General features: G+C 36.0%; 1 protein-coding gene across 1 annotated transcript; it reads left to right on the forward strand.

Moving 5' to 3' along the window:
• The first annotated feature begins 10,943 nt into the window (after positions 1-10,943).
• LOC141620923 ((-)-germacrene D synthase-like) lies at positions 10,944-19,640 on the forward strand. The gene is made up of 7 exons (XM_074437668.1): positions 10,944-11,057; positions 11,130-11,415; positions 16,428-16,800; positions 17,888-18,106; positions 18,293-18,431; positions 18,632-18,880; positions 19,201-19,640. The coding sequence occupies exons 1-7, from the start codon at positions 10,944-10,946 to the stop codon at positions 19,492-19,494; spliced, it is 1,674 nt and encodes a 557-aa protein (XP_074293769.1). The 3' UTR covers positions 19,495-19,640.
• Positions 19,641-26,934: the final 7,294 nt, after the last annotated feature.

Consider the following 26,934-nt stretch of genomic DNA (forward strand, 5'->3'; position numbering starts at 1 on the left):
CCCATAAAGTGACTCCGAACAACTTGTCCGGAGCGATACAAGGAGCTGGCCATGCTAGAACGCCAGCAGAGCCCGTGGTGCCGGTGGCGGCACTGAGTCCTTCCCCACTCGCGGGGGGAGGACAGTCCCGCGGCGGCAAAACAACGAGGCCACCCCGAAGGAATGAAAGAAGTCCGACTCACCAAAGTCGGACAACAAGAAGCCCTTCCCGCCATAGGGAGAGAAGCCGGACTAAGGTTGCGAGGAGCCGATCGCCGCGTGTCATTCGACACGTGGTCGATGACCCCTCGCACCTACGTCCTCGAGATCCCTGTGCCGACTAAGCTGAAGCTGCCGCCCTTATCATACAAAGGGGATAGCGACCCGACCGACCATGCCGAGGCTTTCGAGTCGTACATGTCGGTATGGGAGCGGCCTGATGAGGTGTGGTGCCGAGTCTTCCCAACGACCCTGCATGGGATGGCTCAGAGTTGGTACAAGGGGCTACCTAATGGCTCGGTATCTTGTTATGCCGACCGAGAGACAATTTCATAGCCCAAAGATGCTTGCAACAAGAGAAGGGCCGTGGAAACATCGGATCTCCTAACTATCCGGCGGGGAGGACGAGTCCCTCCGGCTACGTGAAAAGATTCGACGCTAAGGTTCAGCGGATCCGTGAGCTGAACACCGAATCGGCGGCCTTCGTGATCGATGAAAGGCCTCCCGAAAGGCGAGTTTAAAAACGAGCTGATCAAATGCGAGGACCTCAACCTGGACTCCGCCAGAAAGATGGCCGACCGAGCCGTAAAGGTGGAAGACTATCACAAAACCTGGGTAGGCCACAGTGAAGCTGGGCACCCAGAGAGGAAGAGCCGTCGGGACAACATAGATGAAGGTCGCCGTGACGGGAATAGGTCACTACCGAGAAATCTAATAGAAATGACACTCGGCGGGCGCCGGGAAGTTCGGGACAATACTACCGAAGCGGTACAAAGAGTCTCACCCCCCGGTCGCCTCTCCGGCCGAGGTCTTCACCCTAAGCAAGAATGATGGACAAAAGTGGGCAAGGCCCCCCAAGGCGAGGGGGGACGGTGACACGAGCCAGTTCCGCGAGTACCACGGCCACACCGGCCATAAAACTGACAACTGTCGACATCTAAGGAACGCCATCGAAGAGCTAATCCGAAAGGGGAGCCTCAGCAAGTATGTAGCTGGAGGCCCAGGAACAAGCGCCGACGGGGCGAATAGAAAATCAGTTTTCCAACGGATGGGAGTAATCCAGGTTGTCATTGGGGGTAACGAGAACGGTGGGTCAGCTAATGGGCACAAACGGCATCTAAATGAGCTATACCAAGCCATCAACTTTGTGCCTAAAACAGCGATCCCCGCTTCCACCATCCCCGATATAACCATTGGAAAGAAGAACTACGAGGGAGTCGTCGCCCCGCACAACGACCCGCTTGTAGTCCACCTGGATATAGCCAACCACTTGGTCAAAAGGTGCCTGATTGACACAGGCGCCTACACGAACATCATGTTCAGGGAGTGCTTTCTTAATCTCGGATCAAGATTGGAGACCGAGCCCCTACACTAACCCGCTATACTGACTTCTCCGAGGCCGGCCTGGTACCCCCGGGGTCAATCGGGATCCGGTGATGTTCGCCAAGCGGATGCGGCTAAAAATGTTTTATCTGAGTTCGTGGTTATCGACGGTTCGTCCGCCTACAATGTTCTCATAGGCCGAGTCACTTTGAGCGAGGCCGATGCAGTGATGTCCATCCGGGCCCTGACATTGATGTACGTCTCGGACCGGGGGAAGCACAAAAGCTCATCTCAAAGGACGAGAGAGATGAAATAGTCAATGTCCATGTGTCTGCCAGGGGGTGCAACATGCAATCCCTCAAAGTGGCGAAGAAATCGGAGAAAGGGAAGAGCCCATTCTTGCAGCAGGAGGGCGATCCGATGAATACTAATGTCGGCATGGTCGAAGGAGCCGAGACCGAGGAAGTGGAAATTGACCCGGAGCGCACCGTAGAATCGCTTCGGTGTCGACTGGAGCCAAAATTCGAGCCGATCTCCTAGACCCCGAGGAAGAACAAAGATGTCTTCGCATACTCAGCTGCCGAGATGCCAGGCGTGAGCCGGGAGGTGATCGTTCACAAGCTGAACGTACTCTCCACCGCTCGACCGGTCAAGCAGAAGATGAGGAACTCCTCGGCCGAAAAGGATGAGGCCATCAAAGCTGAAGTAGACCAATTATTAGCGGCGGGCTTTATCATGCCTTGTACTTACCCTGAGTGGCTAGCAAATGTTGTAATGGTGAGGAAATCGTCAGGGGCGTGGAGGATGTGTGTTGATTTTACCAATCTTAATAAAGCGTGCCCTAAAGATTGCTATCCCTTGCCTCGAATAGATAGTTTAATTGACACCACGGCAGGCTACACTATGCTAAGCCTGCTAGACGCTTTCTCAGGGTATCATCAGGTATTTATGGCCGAGAAAGATATGCCTAAGTGCGCATTCATCACCAGTCACGGCACATTCATGTATAAAATGATGCCGTTCGGTTTGAATAACGCTGGCGCAACTTACACTAGGTTGGTGGACAAAGTGTTCCAAAATCAAAAAGGGCGAAACATCGAGGCTTACGTCGACGATGCTATTGTAAAAAGCAAGTCTGACAGCGAGCACTTAGCCGATTTAGGCGAGACATTTTGTTCACTAAGGAAATATAAAATGAAGCTTAACCCAAAGAAATGTAACTTCGGTGTCCGGGCCGGCAAGTTCCTCGGCGTGCTTGTCAGCGCCAGGGGAATTGATGCCAATCCGGAGAAAGTTCAAGCAATACTAGACCTACCGGAGCCGAGAAATCGAAAAGAGGTTATGACGCTGATCGGAAGGATGGCGACTCTCGCCCGCTTCATCTCTCGGTCGGCCGACAAGAGCACTCCGTTCTTTAAAGTGCTGAAGGGGAATAAAGACTTTAGCTGGGGGAGGAACAGAGCACGGCTTTCAGGCAACTGAAACCCCACCTTCTGACACTACCGACCCTGTCCAGGCCGATGCTGGGGGAGACGCTATATCTATACTTACCAGTCACCTCGGCCATGGTCAGTGCCGTAATCGTCAGGGAAGAAAATAAGCAGCAATACCCAATTTACTTTATCAGCCATACACTGCTGGCCGCCGAAAGAAATTACCCACTAATCGAAAAGGTAGCCCTCGTCGTCGTCGTTGCCGCGAGGAAGCTGAAACCCTACTTCGACGCACATCCCGTGACGGGCTTAACCGACCAGCCATTGGAGAAAGCACTAGAAAAATTCGAAAAATCCGGCCGACTTATCAAATGGGCAGTGGAACTCTCTGGCTTTGGCATTTAGTACAAGCCGAGGCCTTCGATAAAGGGGCAAGCGCTTGCAGACTTCCTGGCCGAGTGCACGTATCAAGAGGAATCACATCCCGGCGTGTGGGAAGTGTATACCGACGGGTCCTCCACAACGAACAGCTCAGGAGCCGGCATCCTTATCATCAGCCCTAACGGAGACGAGTTTGAGTACACCTTGAAGTTTACCTTCTCGGCCTCAAATAACGAATCCGAATATAAGGCGGTGATAACTGGAGTCGAGTTAGCTAGAGCTGCCGGGGCGGAGCATAATGTGTTGAAAACAGACTCGCTCTTAGTGACTAATCAAATCCGAGGGGAGTATGAGACTCGAGACGATGGGATGGTAAGGTACCTGGAGAGGGTAAAAGCTGACACCTCAAAATTGAAATCTTTCCAAATACAGTGCATCCCCAGGTCTGAGAACAACCGAGCCGACGCTCCCTCAAAACTTGCCGGTTCAAGCATAAAAATATCGGTCGAACCGTCTTGGTGGATATCGAAATGCTAAAAGCATCACTGAGACCGTCGGCATGGTGGGCGACATCGAAGCCGAGACGACGTGGATGACTCCGATAATGAAATACAAACTGACAAAAGAGTTGCCGGAGGACCGCAGTCTGTCTCAGAAGATAAGAAGGATCGCTGCAAGGTACTTATTGTTCGAAGGAGAATTGTACAGAAGGTCCGTAATAAGACCACTCCTGAAATGTGTCGGCCCGGCCGACGCGAGCTTATATACGACAGAGATTCACGAAGGCATCGCGGACATCACATGGGGCGAGAACGCTAGCCTACAAAGCTCTCCGAGCCGGCTACTTCTGGCCTACCATGCTGAAAGATTCCGTGGAAAAAACCAAGAAGTGCAAGAATTGTCGATGCATGCTCATTAATACATGCACCTTCCCGAGACTCGCAACCAAGATACTTAGTCCCCTACCATTTGCACAGTGGGGGATGGATTTATTAGGACCATTTCCGACGGCCTCCGGAGGAAGGAAGTACCTGATTGTCGCCGTTGACTACTTCACCAAATGGGTCGAGGCTGTCGCGGTACCTGCCAAGACCACGACGGCCGTAAGAAAGGTGATTTGGGAGAACATCATAACTCGTTTCGGGTTACCCCAAGTCATTGTATTTGACCACGGCCGAGAGTTTTGGAGCGACATGGTGATGAATTGGTTGGAAGAGCTCGATATCAAATTTGCATACTCCTCCGTCTGCCACACTCAGAGCAACGGGCAGGCGAAGGCAGCTAATAAAACAATACTGAACGGGTTGAAGAAGAAGGTTGAAGATCTAAAGGGAAGATGGGCTGATGAACTACCCGGCGTCCTGTGGTCCCTTCGAACCACGGAGAAAGAAGCAACAAGGTACAGTCCATTCCACCTAGTCTATGGGTCTGAGGCCGTCCTGCCAATTGAAGCAGCGGTGCCGACATTCAGAACGCAAACCTTTAACCCAGTCAAAAATGAAGAAGGCCTGAGAGTCTCCCTAGACCTGGTCGAAGAAAGTCGAGATACGGCACGGCTCAACTTGGCAGTATATCAAAACCGAATGAGAAGAGCCTACAATTGTAGGGTCCACAAAAGGGACTTAAGAGTAAGAGATCTAGTCCTGAGAAAGTCGGCCGCAACCAATAAAGGAAACATCCATGGTAAGATGACGGCCAACTGGGAAGGACCCTACAGGGTGGTTGAAGAAATGAAGCCGGGGACATACCGGCTGACAGACATGGAGGGTGTGCCTCTGATGAGCCATTGGAACACAGACAACCTTAGGAAATATTTCGTATAGCGGCGGAGGTGTCCGAGACCGTTGTGGGCACCCCAACGCGTGATTATATCTTATGAAGAGTGATCCAAGTTTTCCATCAAAGTGCTTGTCCCCTCCGTAGTCGTACCAAAGTGGACGCCACGGCCAAAGCCGGGCAGTCACTACAAACGCAGTTGATACTCGCGAAAGCGACCAACATGCTTAAGAACGTATAAGTACAGTTGAGAACGCAAATCTGACTGCCTCGGCCAAACCGGGAGTGGCAGAGGAAGCGATCAATATGTCTATAGATACGAATGCAGTCGAGCCGTAACCTCGATTGCCTCGGCCAAAGCCGAGAGTGACGGGGAAACGACCGATATGCTAACATGTTTACAACAGCAGTTGGGAAGCGTAAATCTGACCGCCTCGGCCAGACCGAGAGTGGAGGAGGAAGCGACCGACATGCCAACATGTTGCTGAGCAAATTGGGAAACGTGAATCTTGCTACCTCGGCCTGTTCAGGTACAACAGAGGGCACGACCAATATGCTAAAAACGTTTAAGTACAGTTGAGATACGCAATCTAACTACCTCGGTCAAGCCGAAGGTGAAGAGAAAAAGCGCTCAATATGTTTAAAAACGTAAGAAGACAACTGAATGAAGGATGAGATCAAAGCCTCGGCCAAGCCGAGGACAAATAAACAAACTTCATTAAAAATGTTTACAAGTGAGACAAAATAAAGTCGACGGCCGTCCCCATAGGGGTAGCCTAAGCTCAAACCTACCAAAGTTTAAACAAAAAAAAGAAGGAACAATAAAAATTACAACATTCAGACTTGAAGCGTCCACCAATCAGCACCGGGCCACGTGTCAAGCATGCAGCCACAGAATGTCAATCGACATACAGTAACCAATCTTCTTCGACACGCTCCTTGGTATCTACTTGCCAACGGCCAGCTGATCAACCAAGCTTGGCGGCCAAAGACCGGGGCAATCAAAAGCACACGGCACTCCCAACCTTGGTCTCGGCCAGCGCCATTTCCTTTTTCCACATTCGATGTCCATTACACAACAATGTGGAGGGGGGATATGGTACGGCCTGAACAGGACCAAGCCGATGAAGAAGTTCGACATGCGCAGAATACGCTCAACACGCATCGATGGTCCATACCACGACATAGACTACGCTGGGGGCAATTTGATGGGGCATATTCTGCACCCGCTGACCGAGTCAACATATTGACCAAGTTCAAAGCCAAAAGACAACAAGTCAAAGGAAAAACAGCCTAACCGACAAAGCCCGTCGGCCTGTCACTTGGGTCTCGGCTCGGCAACTAGCCGGCCGAGAGGCATATCTGCGTACTCACATCCAGTCCCCTCGGCATGGAGTTAACCAGGCTTGCCGGCCTGTCATGGGTCCCTCGGCCGAGGGTAAGACAGTCTTTCCACCTTCTATACCACTTGGCCACTTGGCCACTACGTGACAAAAGGTGAAAGTTTATAAATACTCCACATCTCTCATTGAGAAACGATCTGAATAATCTGGTATAAACTCCTTATCTCTCTACAATATACTTTGCCAAGTTAAACATACAACTTATCCCTCTAAGTTTACTGACTTGAGCGTCGGAGTGAGTACGTTCGGCCCCAAGCCGAGCCCTCAGTTTGTTCATCTTTACAGGAAAGAGTGAAAGGAAGAGCCAAGCAACGACATCATTCTACAAGCTCAAGTGGTCACAATCCTGCTCCGGAATTACACCTGGAACAGATTCGTCGGGAGTGATGTTCCCATCCGTACTCATGGCGATGCAGGCCATAAGTATGAATGTGACCTTAATCATCCCGTCCTTGAGTCACGGTCCTATCGGACACTAGGGGTGAGCCATAGGCCCTCTAGTTGCGATAAGGTCGTCGGGATTGATGTTCCTATCCGTACTTATGGTGAGATGCAAGCCATAAGTATGAATGTGACATTAATAATCCCGTTCTATGTGCTTGTTTGTTGTGCTTGTTTGTTGTACTTGTTTGTTGTATTTGGCCATGTTTTAAAGGTAATCTTTGAGCGGATACTTGTTTGTTGTGCCTCGGACATGTTTTAAAGGTAATCTCTGAGTCGGGCACTTGTTTGTTGTATTTGGCCATGTTTTAAAGGTAACCGCTGAGCCAGATACTTGTTTGTTGTGTCTCGGACATGTTTTAAAGGTAACCTCTGAGTCGGACACTTGTTTGTTGTATTTGACCATGTTTTAAAGGTAACCGATGAGCCAGATACTTGTTTGTTGTACCTCGGACATGTTTTAAAGGCAACCTCTGAGCCAGATACTTTATGTGTTGTGTCTCGGACATGTTTTAAAGGTAACCTCTGAGCCGGACACTTGTTTGTAATATTTGGACATTTTTTAAAGGTAATCGCTGAGCCAGATACTTTATGTGTTGTGCCTCGGAAATGTTTTAAAGGTAACCTCTGAGTCGGGCACTTGTTTGTAGTATTTGGACATATTTTAAAGGTAACCGCTCAGCCAGATACTTTAGAGGTCGTGCCTTGGACATGTTTTAAAGGTAACCGCTGAGCCAAGGTACTTAAGGACTTGTGTCTCGGACATGCTTTAAAGGTAGCCTCTGAGCCGGATGCTTTGCTTATTATGTGATGTTAGTGGTCCCATTTCATGTATTGTATGTTGTTTGGTTTTCAAGTTGGATGTATCATATGCCTTATCTATGATTGACTTCGCCTGTTTTGAATGTTAGTCTCATGTCTGAGTGCTTGCATCAAATGGTTATATTTATGATGTTCTAATATGTTCTTGTATATCTGTGTTTCGACATTTTGTGGCTGAGAGAACCTTGAGTTACTCCCCACTGACTGTGGCGTTCATGTTTACATGAATGACAGGTTGTGAAGACGCTTACGTGGGGAAGACGTGTGGGCTAGCGAGAACTAAACCCTTGGACCTTAATTTGCTAGTTTAGAAACCCTTTATTTGTTTATTCGTGGGATATCTTTTCCCCGCTTTCTAGACTTGGGTTGTAATAACCTAAGTTTTTCTATTGTTGTATTTGTTTCATCTCATTTTGGCACCCGCGTGTTGATCTTTAACTAGTAATAAAAAGTTTTTAAAATATCATAAATTTGCGCTTTAATTTATTAGTTATATTTTCCGCTTTATCGCGGGGTGTCACACCTAAACTTAGTAAAAATATTCTCAAATTACCCAAGCTACTAAAAATCATGTTTTTAAACAGTTAAATTTTATAAAGAAAATAGGTTTACGATTCAGTAAACAATGTTTATGTTAATGATAGGACAAATTATTATTAACAAATCAATCAAAAATGTGAAGACTAAACATTTTTTTTTTTTGGTACATAGAAGACTAAACATTTAAAAGGGCCGAATTAGAGCATTTTGGCTATTTTAGGGTACCATTGATTTTTTTGAAAAGCGAGAATACCATGTAAAATTCAAAGAAATATAAGGGTATCATGTAAAAAAACCCAAAAAAAATACATTAGACTTTACTTTTGTTAATAATTTTCATTACCACCCGTGCAGTGCACGGGTTCAAAAACTAGTCTACCGTAATAATTTGTGATCCTTTTTCTAGTTTTAGTCGTTTGTTCCAACAATCCACCAAAATAGGCAAATTTTAATGATTATTGTTATTTACTTATTCATTATCGCGAAAGTGGTAATTGAACCCCATAACTTTGTTCATTATTGCTACAACTATAATTAATTATGCAATTTAAGAAAATTTTTACTTCCGAAACTACCCTTTTCCAATTAATTAGTTTAAAATTCAAATTTTAGGAAGGGAATTGAAAATAGTTATGTAAATTACTATAATATCCTCGGTGGCGCCGAATTTAAGTATCACTCGGTGACGCCATCTCTTTTTCCTAATTTTAATGAGTTAAGCCGTTAAGGGCAAGAAAAGGACTTAAAGTGTTCATTTTTGGATTTTCTTCATTTTTAATGACTTGCCATATATGGATCACACAAAATCTGGAATAGTTTATAGACCAATTGTCACAAGGATACGGCATTCTCAATCAAGGCAACCTCAAATATTGATTTACATAGAGAACAATTATGATTCGCAGTAATTTGAGGACACCACTGATATCAAAGTTATCAAAAGATAAGTACTCAAAATTAATATAATAAATTCAAATTATCAAAGTTACTCACCTTTTTGTAAGTGGATAGTACTCGTATTTGGCCTCGTGGCCCTCAGTATGACTTTAGCAACCAAATTGTCTTATCTAGCCTTGTGAGATAGAATTTGACCCGTTTTATTCTCAAGCGTTTATAAAAGAGCAATTGTTAAAGCAAAGGTCTAATACATTTGGAGCACAAATAGGATCCTACATCCTATTGTACAATAGCATTGTACAACAGGCCCATATTATATATATTTTTATCTAAGCCCAATAAAAATAACAATAAATTCTACGCATCTCCTTTTTCCCTAATTCTGATTTCCTATTCAGTGGACAAACCCTCTTCTTCCCTCTTCTCTAAATTTCTCTTAAACGACAGTCGACAAATCTTTTTTCTCCATAATTTTGATTCTAAAATGGTGAAAGGAAAGCAATTTACATCATCATCAAGAGGAAAAACGCATTTAACAATATTTCGTGAACGAGAAGCAATTTATATCATCATCAGGAAGGAAAAATGCATCTAACAATACTTTGAGGTAAATTTCTACACCAATTATACGAACTATTATTAAAAGAATATGAACTAAAAAATACGAGCACCTAAGAATATGAGCTATTAAGATAAGAATACGAGCTAATGTAAAAAGAATACGAGCTTAAAAGGATCACGAACTTAAAAAAACGAGCACATAAGAATACGATCTATTAAGATAAGAATACGAGCTAAAGTAAAAAGAACACGAGCTTAAAAGGATCACGAGCTTAAAAATATGGGCACATAAGAATACGAACTATTAAGATAAGAATACGAGCTAATGTAAAAAGAATACGAGCTTAAAATGATCATGAGCTTTAAAATACGAGCACATAAGAATACGAGATATTCAGATAAGAATACGAGCTTCAACTATTTTCATGCATTAGAAATTTTGGATAAAAAATTTCTTCAAGATGATGCTCAGTTCCGCATAATCAATTAATTATAATAATTTAAGGGAGAAGATGATTAATTAATTGGATGATGGAGGAAGATGAAGAGAAGTTAGAAAAATATGGAAACAGTCAGTGAGAGAATGAGGATTAGATTGAAAATTGAATTATGTTACCTTTTTTTCACAAATAGGATTATACATCCAGTTGTACCATAAGCATGGTACAACCAAGTATAAGAATCCGAGCTTATGTGTATTCTTTCTGAGCTAATTTAAAGTTCATGTTTTTAATGTCTAAATGGATGAACTCAATACTTTCTAATAAAGCTCATATTCTTTAATATAAAGCTCGGATACTTTGACACAAAGCTCATATTCTACACGGTACAACATATACAACTGGTTGTATAGTCCATGAATTGCCTTTTTTTGCAAAAATATTTGAAAAAAGACTAAAATAACCTTGGATGTACAATGTTCATTGTACATCCAGTTGTATAGTCTTGTAACTGCATTTGGAGGGATTGTCAAATTTCGCATGTTGTATATTTTAAGTCGTATTTTGCATGTTGTATTAAATTGCCTTCGTATTCTCCTTCCCACGATCATGACATTGACATGCATGCTCCCTATAAATAACGTACAACTTTGATTCAACTCATCACCAATATCAAAATTCTTAATTTCTTATTGACAACAAATTTCAAAAAAAAAAAGAAAAGAAAAATGGCAGCAACGGCATCAAACAATAGTGCAGGAAATTTGCAGCAACGTCAGTCCGCAAATTACGATCCCTCAGTTTGGGGGGACTTCTTCGTGACATATGTCCGTGACAATAAGGTACATTCGCTAAATACGATACTCGCTCCAGATTCATGTAAATTAACAATAATTGTCCTTTTGTTTTGACAGAATGTTCGTGTATGGCTTGAGGAAGCTGAAATGCTGAAAGAAAAAGTGCAAAAAATGCTCAAACATGAAGATGACTTCACCATTGAACATCTTAGTGAAAAGTTGAGCATTATTGATGCAGTTGAGCGTTTGGGGATTGCGTACCACTTTGAGACGGAAATTCAAGATATGTTGCGACGAGTTTTCGAGCATTTTAAGGACGAGAATAATCACCAACATTATGAACTAGTAACCTTAGCCCTTTTGTTTCGACTTCTACGGCAACATGGCTACAATGTTTCAAGTGGTATGTCACACATCCTCCTATATTGTAAGAAAAAAAAAATTCTCAAATGTTTTTATCCAAAAGGAAGAGAAAAAGGATTGTACATCAGATGTACTTAGACCTGTTAAAACTCGACCTGACCCGAAAACCCGACCCGACCCGACCCGTTTTCTTAGGGTTACAAACCCGGTTTTTTCGACCCGCGACCCGTTTGACCTGAACCCGAAATGACCCGTTATTTTAGGGTCGAGACCCGACCCGAACGAGTCGACCCGTTGCGTCAAGAGAAAATCATGAATTTTATTAAAAATATTATTATTTATATATTATATTTGAAAATATAGTTAAAAAATTATTTTTTTATTACTTAAAATTAAAAATTCAACTAAAAAGTCAATTTTATATAACTTTTATAATATTTAATAATAAAATAATTATTAAAAAACTTTATTTTAATAATTATATCAATATAATTATTGTATATGATGAATATGACTAAAATACTAATTTTAAATATATTTTAATTTTTAAAAAAATATTTTTTAAATTAAAAAAATCATTTAAAAAAGTCGTTAAAAATTATTTCTTGACCCGTATTCTGACCCTAACCCGACCCGTATGACCCGACCCGTATCTGACCCGACCCGTATTTGACCCGAACCGTATTCTGACCCGACCCGTATGACCCGACCCGGGACCCGACCCGCCCGACCCGTTCGACATGTCTAGATGTACTACATCATACTTATTGACTTTTTGAGTTTTTGTGTATTTTTTTCGAGTATTATAGAGTTTATAAATTACATTTTAGTTTTATGATGTCAAAAATCAAATTTTTTTTAGTTTATATGTAATTTTTTTTGAGTTATAATGTAACTTTTTGAGATTAAAGTTTGAGTAAATAAACTCAAAAACTTTATAATAAAACTCAAAAATTTTAAATTAAAACTCAAACACTTTATCTTAATGCTCAAAAACTATATCATCTGATATACTACATCAGATGTATAATCCACTTACTGCAAAAGGAATCTTGCTAAATATGGAAATAAGTCTTTCTTTCATTACCTTTTTTTCCTTTTATATAATATATTACATTATATAATCTTTTCTAAACTCTGAATTGTAATCATTTAATTAAAACAAAACAAAACTGATATAAATCTAAAAATTATAAATTACTAAATCTTTTATTAGTGTTATTATTATATATTAGAGAATGACTTAACACATAATTACCCTGTATAAAAAAAACTATAAAACTATTATTAGATTCATAAAAAAAATTCAAGAAAATTATTTGATAAAATGTATAAATTGAAATCATTAATTTTGTGTTAAAACAATATAATACACATTTCACGACTTCACTCAATTTTCTTTATTAATTTTCAAGTTCATTTTTTTTTCTCATCTGCCTGAACTAAAAGAATAAGTCTTACTCTAAGTTTTTCTACTCAACTATTTTAGTAAGGAGTTTGGTTCTATTAATTGTCAATTTGTCATTATTCTAAAAGTTGAGTCTTACATCTGATTTATATGATCTCAATATTATATCATGTATTAGTCTACATATAAAACATGATTGCAGTACAACAAATCGCTACTACGTAATTAATAACATTTCATATAGGTCGTTTTGTAATAATATATTTAATCTAAATTTTATAAATATGAAAATTCATATATTCTCTGCTAAATGTTTTACGCAATTTTAATTGGCATTGTCTATGAAGATATTCACAGAGAGTTTTAGCTTCTAATACTACGTACAAACTTACAAATAAATATATATTCTTCGACTTTAACTTAATATCTCTTATCCATAGTGTGTAAATATTTAAATTCGCTTTAATTTTATCATCTTTATTTGTTAAGCTCTCTAACATCCCGAACTAAAAAAATCGTGCATTTATACACGGGATTTACACTAGTATTATATCATACGAAGTAATACTCTATTAGTGTATAGATAAATGGGTAGTTGAATTAATTTGTCTATAAACTTAATGTCATGGGATATTATACGCAAAATTGTGAATTAGTTGGTCTAAGCTAAGGTTAGAATGTTATTAAATTATTTTGTTTGTTTATTATAGAGTATAATACCGCGAATTGGAAAGATTTAGCAACTTCTTATTTAAAAGACAACTAGTTTTGAAACCTTGTATAAGTTTTCCTCTTTTGGTCAAATAGTTAATCAATACTATATATTAATTCCAGAAACCAAGGGACTTCCATGTAATTAAATAAATCTATACACATTAATTATACTATATAGTTTTAAATCGCTAGCGTCGTGTGATGGACCTGAACAAGGGACTTCAATGTAAATATTATATAGTTTTGGTTAAAAGTATAAATTTAGAGAATATTAGAATATGACGAGTTTCCTTAAATAAACGGGTTCCACTTATGATATTAAATAAGTAAATCAATTCAGATTTCCAAAAAATATAATATTCCATAATTCATTAGATTTGTAATTTACTTAGTAAATAATAATGATTACTCTTAAATAATATTCTAATCTAATATTTCAGATTTATTTAAATAAATAACTCTAATACAACTAGATAACCAACTATTATGATAGTAACCTTCTATGTGAGTAGTAAAAGCAACAATAATATATAGCAACGGGAGTGAAAGTCATACTAGCAGCAATGGGGTAGTGAAATTAACAATAATAAATGCGGGAGTAGTGAAAGAAAAAATAATGACGGCGGAAGAAGTGAAAGTAATAATAGTCACAACACATATAATGAAAGTAACAGTAGGAACAACAGAAAGAGTATGAAAATTAACTAACAATTCGATTTTAAGAAAATATTAATTTATTTAAATATACGAGTTTGACAAAACTAACGGGTTAACCGTAAAAATAGCAGAAATAGTAAAACAAACAACAGTAACCGAAGAAGTAGTGAACGTAATAGTATTAACAGGGGATGTAGTGAAAATAATAATATTAAGGGGTTGTTTGGTTGCCTTTTAAAATCATGGGAATTGGAAAATCATGGGAAGTGGGTAAATGGAGTCTTGTTTGGTTGCCCAATTCATGGGAAGTAGAACTTCCTATGGAACTCCAATTCCTACATAATGTAGGAAGTCACTTACCTAGCCCCCCCTAGGTAGGTGGGAGTTCCCACATGAATTGAAGTTCCCACATTCAACCAAACAACATTTACACAATTCATGTGATTTTCAAGTTCATATGAATTTAGGGGCTGTTTGGTTCAAAGTGTGGGAATGGAATGGATTGGGATGAGAATCCAGGGTGGAATGGAGTTAGAACCCCATACCTTTTAACTCTTGTTTGGTTCAATTTTGTAATGGATTGTAATTCAATCAACAGACGGAATGTAACTGGTCATAGACAATGAACCCTACTATTCAATCTTGCGAAAATAATTCAATCATGTGCATATTTCAATATTACTTATACAACAACACAATTTTTTAAGGCAATTGTCATACGAGTCGTCATACAACCCGTAAATATTGTTTAAAGCAATAGACACATGTATTATTGCAACGAATCATGTATACATATGAACAATCACAAGCAAATTTTTTATAAAAGCAAAAAAAAAAATTATGAAAGTAGAAGATGAAGACTTACGTAGATTAGAACAACAGCAATTTGGGTTATTTTTTTCTTTCTTAATTTTAGGTTTTGTATCCAGGGGGGATTGGATTTAGAAACTTGGGGGAGGAGTAGAGTATGAGATTCCAAGGGATTGAGGTGGATTGAGAAACCCTTGGGTTTCTAAATCCATTCCAAAAGTGGTCAACCAAACACTTGAATCGGTGATATCCATTCCAATCCATTCCATACCCCCCAACCAAACACCCCCTTAATCTTCCCGGGAATTCTATCTTCCTATAGCGAACCAAACGACTCCTAACAGCGGGAGAGGTGAACGTGTCTCATATTGATTAATTTTACCTCTCATCATAATTTCAATATAGAAATTGTAAATATATGTGTTAACCAAATTTAGAGAAATCATATTTCATAGAAAATTAAATTTAAATGTTAAATAAAGGTAGCCAAGAGTTATAATCGGTCAAAGTTTTAGTGAAAAAAAGGAGGGATACACCTTAGAGGGAAATAAGTGAGAAAATCGCTATATATTTTTAATATATGCAAATTAAGCTATATGAAGAAAAAAAATCAATATGAAAATAACTGACACGTATGTTATTGGAGACTTGAAGGTAAGCGCAAAAGAGAACAAATTTATACGAGTAATATGACTATAAACAAAACAAATTCTTGTATAACTACAAAATATACGGAGTGTAGTTAAATTTAAAAATGTGTCCCGTGACCTACATTATATTATTATATATGATACCGTATCACATGTTCATTCTATTTGTGTATGTGTCTCAGTGTCTATGTCCGCATTCGTTTTCGTGTCCATATTCGTATTCATTTCGGTGCTACGAATCTACCTACTTGCGGTCCCAAAGTTTTTGACCCGCGGATTCGTCTACTAAGCACCTTTTGAACCTGCAATCGAACCTATATTTGACTAAATCATATTCTAACTAGAAGTACGACTATGCTCAGGGCCGTCTGTGAAATTCTGAGGACCCGATACGAAAATTTAAAATTCGGCCCCTTAAAAATACGAAATAATTATAAATACAATTTATACTAAAAATGGTCTTTTTCGTAAACTAAATTTTGTTTTGTGAATATGATTGAGATGATGTTGAAGTTTAACTAGTATTTACTCAAATTCTTGTAACTTTAGTTCATGCTTTAAATTAAGATAAATTATTTTCGAAACATTAAAAATAAATAGTCCTAGGATGTTTGGGTTGATATAATTTATATATTGCACGATGGAGTTCACAAAGGAACAGGTAACCATGCCGTGAACACAAAAAATCGACTTAGATCTTTTGTTTGCCTCTTTAGTATAGCAATGCGGATTTAGGGGCCCCAAAAATCTCGGGGCCCTGTTCAGCTGCACCACTTGAACACCCTTAAAGACGGCCCTTACTATGCTTGGCAGGTATTTTCAATAAATTTAGGGGCAACAAAGATGGATTTAAGGACTTCGTTGCTGAGGATGTAGAAGGGATGTTATGCCTATACGAAGCAACACACCTCAGGTTGCGAGGCGAACTCATATTGGATAAAGCCCTAGCGTTTACTAAGAATACCCTTGAGCTCAAGTTACCCTCTCTTAGACCCTCTCTAGCGGCGCGTGTATCACACACGTTGCGGTGGCCGGTTCAAAAATGTCTTACAAGAGTAGGAGCAAGAAAATACATATCCATTTACCAAGAAATTGAGCTTCACAACGAAGTTCTTCTCAAGTTTGCAAAGTTAGACTTCAACTTGCTGCAATTGCAACATCAAGAGGAGCTTTGTATTATTACAAAGTAATGCCCTGTTCTTTTAGACTTAATTTCAGTTCTAATAAGTTCATTCGATTCGATTCTACTCTATTAAGTTGATTCGATTGTTCGGCTCGATTCAGATTCAATTCGATTCGATTCGATTGATTCGATTGAGATCAGATCGATTGATTGATTGAGTATTTTATTTCAACATTAATATTATTATTCTTATTTTATATTCTTATTGTTATCATTATTATTATATTAATTTATTTACTATTGTTATTATTTTATTAAAATTTATTTTTAATATTTATTATATTACTATTTATATTTATTATATTTATTTATTATTATATTATTATGATTAATGGCAATATTAGGTATTAATATTTATTATTATTATTATTATTATTATTATTATTATTATTATTATTATTATTATTATTATTATTATTATTATTATTATATTTATTATTTTATTAATATATTCATATTTATTAATATTATTAATAACATATTTATTATTATTATTATTATTATTATTATTATTATATTAATTAAGTATTATATTACATCTATTACTATTATTATTATTTATATTAATTATTATTATTTATAATATTTATATTATACTTATCATATTTGTTTTTTAGTTATTATTATTAATAATATTATTTATATTACTAATATATTTTTATTATTTTTATTATTATATTACTACTTTATTTTTTATATTACTTATTAGATTATTATTATTATATTGATATTTTATTATTAATAATAATAATGAATAATATTATTATAACATTTATTATTATTATTGGTATTATTGTTATTGTTATTATTATTATTATTATTATTATTATTATTATTATTATCTTTTTATTTTTATTTCAGTTCAGTTCAGTTCAGTTTAGCTCCATTAAGTTCAGTTCAGTTCAGACAATTTCAGTCCAAAAGAACAGGGCCTAAGTATTGTATGTCATTTACAATTAATGATAAGTAGAGGTAGCTCGGGCGAAGCCGGTCACCAATACTAGTATTCTAGATAGTTGCAACCTAAGCCTGAATCTGTACGATTATTTACCTATATCTTAGCATTAGTTAATTGATTTTGAACGTGTAGGTGGTGGAAAGAGCTTGATGTGAAGAATAAGTTGCCATACGCTCGTGATAGAATAACTGAGTGTTACTTTTGGATACTTGGAGTTTATTATGAGCCTCAATATGCCTTGGCCCGTAAGTTTGCTGTCAAAGTCATCGCTTTGGCTTCAGTTCTTGATGATACCTATGATGTGTATGGTACATATGAAGAGCTAGAACGTCTCACACAAGCTTTCGAGAGGTACAATACGTAATTTTGGGAACAAAATTTAGCATAGCCATATAATAATGAGTCTATAGACGAGAGATCGTTGATTTCACAATATAATAATTCAATTGTCTTTGTTAAAAAAAAAAAACATTATTGTTCTATGGTTTTATAAGAGCTATATTGAACAATAACAAATTTACGAGTACTCCAAATTAGGTGGGATATTCATGTCATGGATGAACTCCCGGAGTATATGAAGACAATTTATCAAGCAGTTCTTGAAATTTATAGCGAAATGGAGGAAGAAATGGCCAAAAGAGGGCGGTCTTTTGCAATATGCTATGCAAAAGAAGCGGTAAGTTGGATTATGTCAATTTTCAGCAGTTTTCATTAAAATACTACTCATATATATTCAACTAATGTTGTAATTAAAGTGAATAAAAGGGAGTATTTAATATCAGTGTCACTTGATAACGCTAATTAACCTTAATTAAGATTGTCAATATTAAAATTCAGTAATTTCGTCAAAATTAAGATCGATAATTTGATGATCAGATGAAAAGGCTAGTGAAAGCGTATCTAGACGAAGCAAAATGGCTTGTAGAAAAAAAGGTGCCAACAATGGAAGAGTACTTGAGAGTAGCCTTGCCATCCACAGCTTATCCAATGTTGTCAATGGTTTCATTGGTTGGAATGGAAGAAGTCGCAACTAAGGATGTCTTCCTTTGGTTACTTAGTGAACCTCCACTTCAACATTCTATATGCTGCATTTGTAGATTTATGGATGACATTGTGTCACGTGAGGTATTTCATTGTTCATGTTAGTGTTTATATATTTTTACTTGATTATTATTATTAGGATTTTTCTAACGTGTGTCCTTAGGGCACACATTAATAATCCATATATGGTAAGATTATCAACATATTCTCATTAAATATTATAAAAATGAGAATTTACTTGAGTATTTCATGTGAATATGTTGATAATCTTACCATATACTGTATGAGTTATTAATGTGTGCCCTAAAGGTACACGTTAGAAAAACCCTTATTATTATTATTATTATTATTATTATTATTATTATTATTAATAATAATAATTTTAAATGTTAATTTGAATGTAGTTGGAGAAGAAAAGAGAGCACATACCATCAGCAGTAGATTGCTACATGAAGGAGTATAAGGTGACAGCATCGGAAGCATGTGAAGTGCTGAGCATTGAGGTAGAAAATGCGTGGAAGGATATTAACCAAGCTTTCTTGGATCCCAAGGCACCTTCAATGCCTGTTTTGATGCGAATTCTCAACTTAGTTCGAGTGATAGAGCTGCTTTATACGGGCGAAGATATGTACACTCACTCTCGCAAAATGAAGCCTCTTGTTGACTCATTACTCCTTATTCCCCTACAAATAATATAGAAAAAAATAGTTTGTTTGTTATAGTTCATTTCTACTACTCTTTTTAATTGCTTGTTATAATTGTAATGGACTTATTTATATTTGTCACCCAAAAATAATAATAATTGTGTTAGTAATGTATACAAGACATGTATACATTACTAACACAAGGCTATTTTATACAAGACGCCATATAAGTAATGTATAGGACATGTTCTTAAGATGCTTTTGAAGTTGTCATTTTTTGATTTAGTACTGTATATTTGCATTTTTATTAAATATTATACTGTACAACGGATGAAAAAGGCTATTTTCTAAACAACTTTAACAACTTGTAGTAAATTAGTCGCTAATTAGCAATTATGTAGTAATCTAATCTGATCTAATCTATTTAATACTATATAAAAACCGGAAATCATGGACTTCAATGAACGATGTTTATCACTCTACTACTTTTTCAACATGTGTCTTTCAATAATCTCTTAATTGTACTAAATATTACTTCCTCCACTAGTTTTAGGCCCGTGCAAAAATATGCACGGGTATATTTCATGTAATAATAAAATAACACAATATGATAATAATAATAATAATAATAATAATAATAATAATAATAATAATAATAATAATAATAATAATAATAATAATAATAATAATAATAATAATAATAATAATAATAATAATAATAATAATAATAATATTTTATAATTATGCCCGTGCGGATAGAATTTTACTGGATTTAATATTTAAAAACTTGAATAAATAAGGTACTATAAAATTTATCATTTGAAAAATTTAAATAGCTTTGAAAGTAAAATCAGAAATATTAGAAGAATTAATGAAATGAAGAAAATAATGTACATATATACCGTAAACATAGAAAATGCAAAGAAGGGGAGGAATGTCAATGGCAGTGGGCTCCGGAGCCACAAATGCGATTTTGGTGAATATATTTTAACATGGACGAACATGAAAATAAACGACAATACTAGACCTGTTCAAATATGACCCGATTTTTTTAGGGTCAAACACCCGTAAATCTTGACCCACGACCCAAAATGACCCTGAATCCGAAATGACCTGTTATTCTAAGGTCGAAAATCGACCCAACCCGTTCGACCCGATGGGTCAAAAATAAATGAAGAATATTATTAAAATATTAATATTTTTATTTTATATTCGAAATAATAAATATAAAATATAGTATATTATTTTTATATTTTTAATTAAAAAATTTATTTAAACGTCAATTTTATATCATTAAATAATAAAATAATTATTAAAATAATGAATATAATATTATTAATATTAAATATAATTTAATTTTAAAAAATGTTTTTCGGCTGGAAAATGGTAAAATAAAAGACGTCATAATCTTTTATCTGATCCGTATTCTGACCATAATCCGACCCAAGACACGTATAACCCGACCTGTAAGGCCCGACTCGAGCACCGACCCGTTTGACAGGTCTACACGACATTATTGTCCACTACGGTAAAACAAAAAATGCAAAAGGTATAAAGCACAAGCAAACCAGATAAACCGAAATTAAAATATGGACCAACAATATTACTTATCTAGGAGATTCCTAACCTATAAGCTCACACTTAGGCCGCCTCAACTCCTTCATGACTCCATCTCACCTCATCTCCCCATCTTGTTCTTTTTTTTCCCCTAAACTCTCTACATCCTTTTTTTTGGTTTTTGCAATAAAAACTCTCTCTACATCCTCAGATCATTTAATATTTTATCCCTCATATTACTCAACTTAAACAACCTTTCTCATCTTTTCTCATTTAATGCATAAAAAAGCTTTTCGATAGACTAAATTAACAATTCTATTTAAAACTATAAGATCAGAATTGAAGTTTGAAGTTAATTATTAAAGAAAACAATTAGAAGAAATTCTTGTATGCATGCTCCAAAACTTATATTGAATTTCTTTTATATTCGCTTGCATGTATTTTAAAGTGTATATATTTTTTTCAATTTTTATAAATTTTATATCGGTAATTTCAAATTTATTTATTTTTATTGTCGTTCAATATTTTGAAGTGACTGTAAATATTTTTTTGGGTATTTTGTAAATTTGTTTCCATTGTACTGTATCTACCTCTAATACAATATAAAAATGCATTTTCATAAATTGTAGATTTACCTAAATCTGGATACTTCATACAATATCTATATTTGAAATAAATTATCAATTTTTGGGTTTGTAGTGCATTTCATAGATTTAATCTCATTATTATTTTTAATTTTTTTTATTTATTTTTATAATAAATAATTGAAATTCTAATATTTTTTAATTTCTTTTTTTTGTAGCTAATCAATTGGATATGATGATAATTGTCTTTTTTTTAAAAAAAAACATAAAATTACGAAATTGAATTTGTTCACAATAGTAATTGAAGCCAAAAAATTTCATATTCTGTTTTTCGTACTAAATCTCATCGACTTAATGATTTTTTAAATTTTTAAATATTTTTAGTTATGTTCATTTAGTAATTTTACAGATCTATTTCATTTTTTATCTTGTTGTTTAGCACATAAAAATATGTTTTTTTATGCATGTACTATGTTTTAGTTTATGATTGATGTAAATTAAAACATTTTAATATATGCATAGTGAAATTCTGAAAAGGGGAATGGGAGAAATTAAATAACTGAAAGTGAATGTGGGGGATTGATTTGAGGAGAGAGACTAATTAATTGTCATATAAATCATGGCGGGGTCCACATGCAAAATATATCCCTAAATTCAACAACCAATGAGAAGTCACGAAAAAACCTAGCTTTTATACTAGGTAGATTTAATTGATATCGTCTACTTTGAAAATGACGTGTTTCTTAAGGAATATAATACTCACTCTGTTTTAGTTTATTTGTCGTTTTTAGAAAAGATCAATAATTTCTTTTTCTTTACAGTTTTATAGTTTTCTAGGTATTACATGATTTTTACAGTTCCCAAAACAAAAATTATTAAGGAAAATGATGTTTTAAGTTATTCGATTGGTTTAAATAGTTTCTTTTACTATTTCCAAATATTATTTATTTCGCTTACTTATTAATGGAACTTCTTCCAATAATTCCTAGTTCTTGTGAAATTTTATAAAATGACAAATAAAAAATAACGAAAGGAGTAAATTATACAATAGTGAAGATAAGATTAAGTAGGTGGACCCTTGATAATAGAGAAGTAATATTAAGATGAGAAGGTGGAAAAAATTAAATAAATCGCTCAAAAAGGAAAAGTGGAAGAATTTTTTTTTTTTTAAAAAAAAGAGAAATTTGTAACATCATGTTATTTTTTAGGTTATTTATTGGGCGCTACTCTTTAATTTAAAATTGGCTTGGAATCAGAATTGGATATTATGAAGCTAACTTTTACTACGGAAAATAAAATTAGGGTGAGATTCCCCGGAGAGAGAAAAAAAAGGGACATGCTAACTCCAACATACTCCCTCTATTCGGTTATTTGTTTTTCTTTGGTTTTAGCAAAAAAGACCAAGAAAAGAGGAGGAAACCAATTACTAGATGACAAGTGGATCAAATTGAGTGTGGAGGAATTCAATTGCCTATCAAAGACATTCCTAAAATAGAAAGGCAAATAATTGATTGAGACACCCAAAATAGAATAGACAAACAAATGATCAGGAAGGGAGTACAAAATACTAATAAATTCTACTTATTTTCCCTCATTTTTTTCCGACATTACCCTTTCATTTCTCACACAAATTAAAGAGACAGGACAAAGTATTAATCAAAACCCAAGAAATCCAAAAAATGAACCCACGATTCCCACCAGCCACCCCAACCCTCCGTCTCACCAGCCACCCCATAAAATTGACTGTTAGGATTATGCTTGGTATTGATGATGCCACCCCAACCCTCCGCCTCACCAGCCATCCAACATCGTTGCACTGGTCCGCTCTAAAAAGGCTGCTTCGTTTCTTGAAGCGGAATTTAGAGGTATTGCCGATACTACATCTGAGCTCAAGCATACTCCATTTAATCTCCACGCATTTTGTGACGCTGATTTGGGTGGTGATCGTCATGACTCTATTTCTACCACCGGGTATGTCATCTTTATTGGTCAGAATCCTATCTCCTGGTCAAGCAAAAAACAACGACGCGAGCTTTGTCCAGGTCCTCCACTGAAGCGGAATTTAAAGGTATTGCCGATACTACATCTGAGCTCCTATGGTTAAAATTGTTGTTCACTGAACTAGGAATTTCCTTACTGTCTGCCCTAGTTGTTTTTGTGACAACCTAGGTGCTACTAACTATTCCGCTAATCCTATTTTCCATTCTCGTATGAAGCATCTCGCATTAAGTTTTCATTTTGTTCGGGAACAAGTTCAGTTAGGTACTATTCGTATTCAACATGTTAATGGTGACGATAAATCGCTGACACTCATACTAAACCCTTGTCAAGGTCACGGTTCAACCTACTTACTTCCAAGATTGGCCTTATTCTTGCGGGAACGTATTAAGGATATTAATCTCGTCTTTAAAGTGTCCACATTGAGCACTCAAGAAGCTACTAATTCTAGTCATACGTAACTCCTATTCTTCCTCCTATCCTCTTGTATATTGTTAGTCAAAGTCCTCTTCCTTTGCTAGTCTTATGTATCATCCATATTATGTGGTGTTTGTTAGCTTATGTTTAGAAGAGTTAGCTCGTGTAATTTATCTATATATCTATCTGTATCTATCTATATTCTATATAAAGTAATAAAACAACAACCACAACATATTTTTTTTCCCTCCAAAACCTCACTTTCACATTTCACATAGATTTTAGGATTCCTTAAAAATAGGCCCACTAATTAAATAGACCAATATATAAAACTTCTTTTATGTTGTTAGTATAAGATTTATACCATCATATTTTATTGTTATTTTTACTAGCTTCTCTATATTCTAAGGTATTCATAATATCATAATTAGTTTTATACTTTTGTGGTTGTTTTTAAAATAAATTTTATATCCTATATAGCATATACAATTGTTTGGCATGAATTTAAAATTTTCAAGCATCATGTTTTTACTCGATTAGACAATATTGTTTAATCATGCAATTTAGATAATCATTGGTCTCAAAATCATTCCTTTTACATTTTTAAACCGGTAAATAACTATTTGTTAAAGTGGTCAGTCATATTAAAGTGTTCATAACTTTCAATCTAACTATCTATACTAATTAATAAAACAATAACAATTGTCATAGTATTTCCTTGATTAATTTTTTTTACTATGAACTTAATGTTTTGTTGACGACCTACGATTATCATGTTATTATAGCATCTCTCCTTTTCTTGCATGAGTAAATTGAATAATCTAACAACTAACAAATTGGATTTGAGAAGCATTGGGTAAATGTCTTTAGCGAAGGTCTCACAATAAATTTATTATGAGCTTATTTTATAATTATAATAAAAAACAGTACCACGTCCGATAAACAGGTGAATACATGGTTAGAAATAAAATGATAATATATACAAAGTTAAAGAGTCGTTTCAAGTCATGATTAACAATATAATTATATAATGCTCATGAAAACGAATAAATGAGTACAATGTTATATCAATAACTTATTTAGAGACTATCTACGATCTCCTTCAAAAAATTTTATTAGTTAATGCAATTTATACGAATGAAATTTGATTATGAGTAGGTTGACATTGTTTAAACATTAACAAAGGATTAAAGGGTATGCATTAGAGAGTTCACTATTTCTTATAAATTTGTCACTTTTACCGGGCTACATTCTACTTGCATTGATAAAAGTGACCAATTTCTTATTTGTAGGCCTTGCCTGGAATCCATGAAATAATTCGGGGGTAAATTTTAATTGGGTGATAATTACCGGGGAAGTTAATTACCTGGGTAATGAGTTCATTGATGATGGGTTTGGCATAAGGGTAATGATTACTAAGTAGATATTTTACTCCCTTAATCATTACCCGGAGGGTCGGTAATGTATTACCTTTCTATGAGGGTAATAAATTCAGGAGGTAAATAATTACTCTCATGCCAAACATGAAAAATGCACCTTACCTATTACTCGCATATTCAATCCCTTCTTTTCACCCTCAATCCAAGCAAACCCATATAAATAATAAAATACAAACCATAAATATCTTTTTTAATTTCCCGCCTAAATACTCGCCTCATACCAAACACAATTTTACCAAAATCCATTAACCCACTAATCAAATGGCCCACAATTATCATCAAATTTATATCTACTAACGCATACAGGACTAATATTGACTATGAAATGAGCCCACCATGTTAACAAAAATGAACCTCAAATTGATTTTCAAATTGATTTTGTACCAAAAGCTCAAAGATGTTTTAATATGGTCATTTACATATACTGATTAGTATATCAAATAGAAAATAAATTATAGAGATATCAGCGAGACATTTAATATATGTGATACAAAAAGATAATCACGATAAAATATTTTTACAAAATATGAGCAATATCTTATGTAATCACACAAGTTTGAGCCGCTCGCGAGTTTTTTGAGTAGAGCCAGTCTTTGCTCGGCTTGACTCGTTAAGCTCTCGAGCCGGGTGAGCCTAAGCCGATCTCGAGTAGCTCGCGAGCTGTCTCGTCTCATTAACACCCTTACCCATAGCTCTAGGCCATAAGATGATTGCTTTTGGTGAGACTTGAACGAACGTGACACCCTTTGAAGTTTCACCCAAGTTTTAACCGCTATAATCAACCCTTCCCGTTTGAAATTTAATAGGTTTATTGCCCTTGTATAGATCAGACCAACAATTTCCCCCGATCTCCCACACAAAAAAGAAAGGATAAACTGATCAAATTGGGGATTTCTTGAAATTAGGATTACTATACAATGGAAGTTGTCAAGAGTGTTGATCACCGTGAATCGAGCGATTATGATGCTGAAATTTCTGGAAATCGATGTCCAAAACGAGATAGTAACGATGATATTAGTCGATCAACTGAGAAACGTAAGCTCAATAAAATCACATGGTTCGTATTCCCCCTTCTACTTCTTGTTATTAATATCTTCATCTTCATTGCTCTTTTATCGATGATTTATCTATCATTCTTCTGTCGTGTTAGGGTTTTATCGACGTAGTTGCGTTTACACCATTTCTTGTTTAAGATCGGCTAACTTAAGATAACTTTTGCCCCGATTAAAATTGAGGTCAAAATCAAAAGAGGTAGTGAGAGGTTGAAGTTAAAACGGTCTTAAGCAAGACCATCTCGTGCTTATAGGTTCAATATAGGATTATGCTTGAGTTTCATATATGCTTTAATTTCTTTTGATCGATTTAATCTGTGTATTTGTCATTATGAACTGTAATCTTATGGTTTCTATAGAATTTTATTCCTCCAATTGTCATCCTAGCCTTCTGGGTCTTGGGGTCTTGTTGGATACTGAATCTTAATGTCCCACTCAATTTGGGCG

Source organism: Silene latifolia, chromosome X, assembly GCF_048544455.1.
Source record: "Silene latifolia isolate original U9 population chromosome X, ASM4854445v1, whole genome shotgun sequence".
NCBI classification, from domain to species: domain Eukaryota; kingdom Viridiplantae; phylum Streptophyta; class Magnoliopsida; order Caryophyllales; family Caryophyllaceae; genus Silene; species Silene latifolia.

Bases quoted from the DNA above. Each gene is read 5' to 3' on its own strand.
- LOC141620923 (XM_074437668.1), top strand. From the start codon at position 10,944: ATGGCAGCAACGGCATCAAACAATAGTGCAGGAAATTTGCAGCAACGT. The intron at 11,416-16,427 runs GTATGTCACACA...TATGCTTGGCAG, and splicing joins TGGCTACAATGTTTCAAGTG to GTATTTTCAATAAATTTAGG. The intron at 18,107-18,292 runs GTACAATACGTA...ACTCCAAATTAG, and splicing joins CTCACACAAGCTTTCGAGAG to GTGGGATATTCATGTCATGG.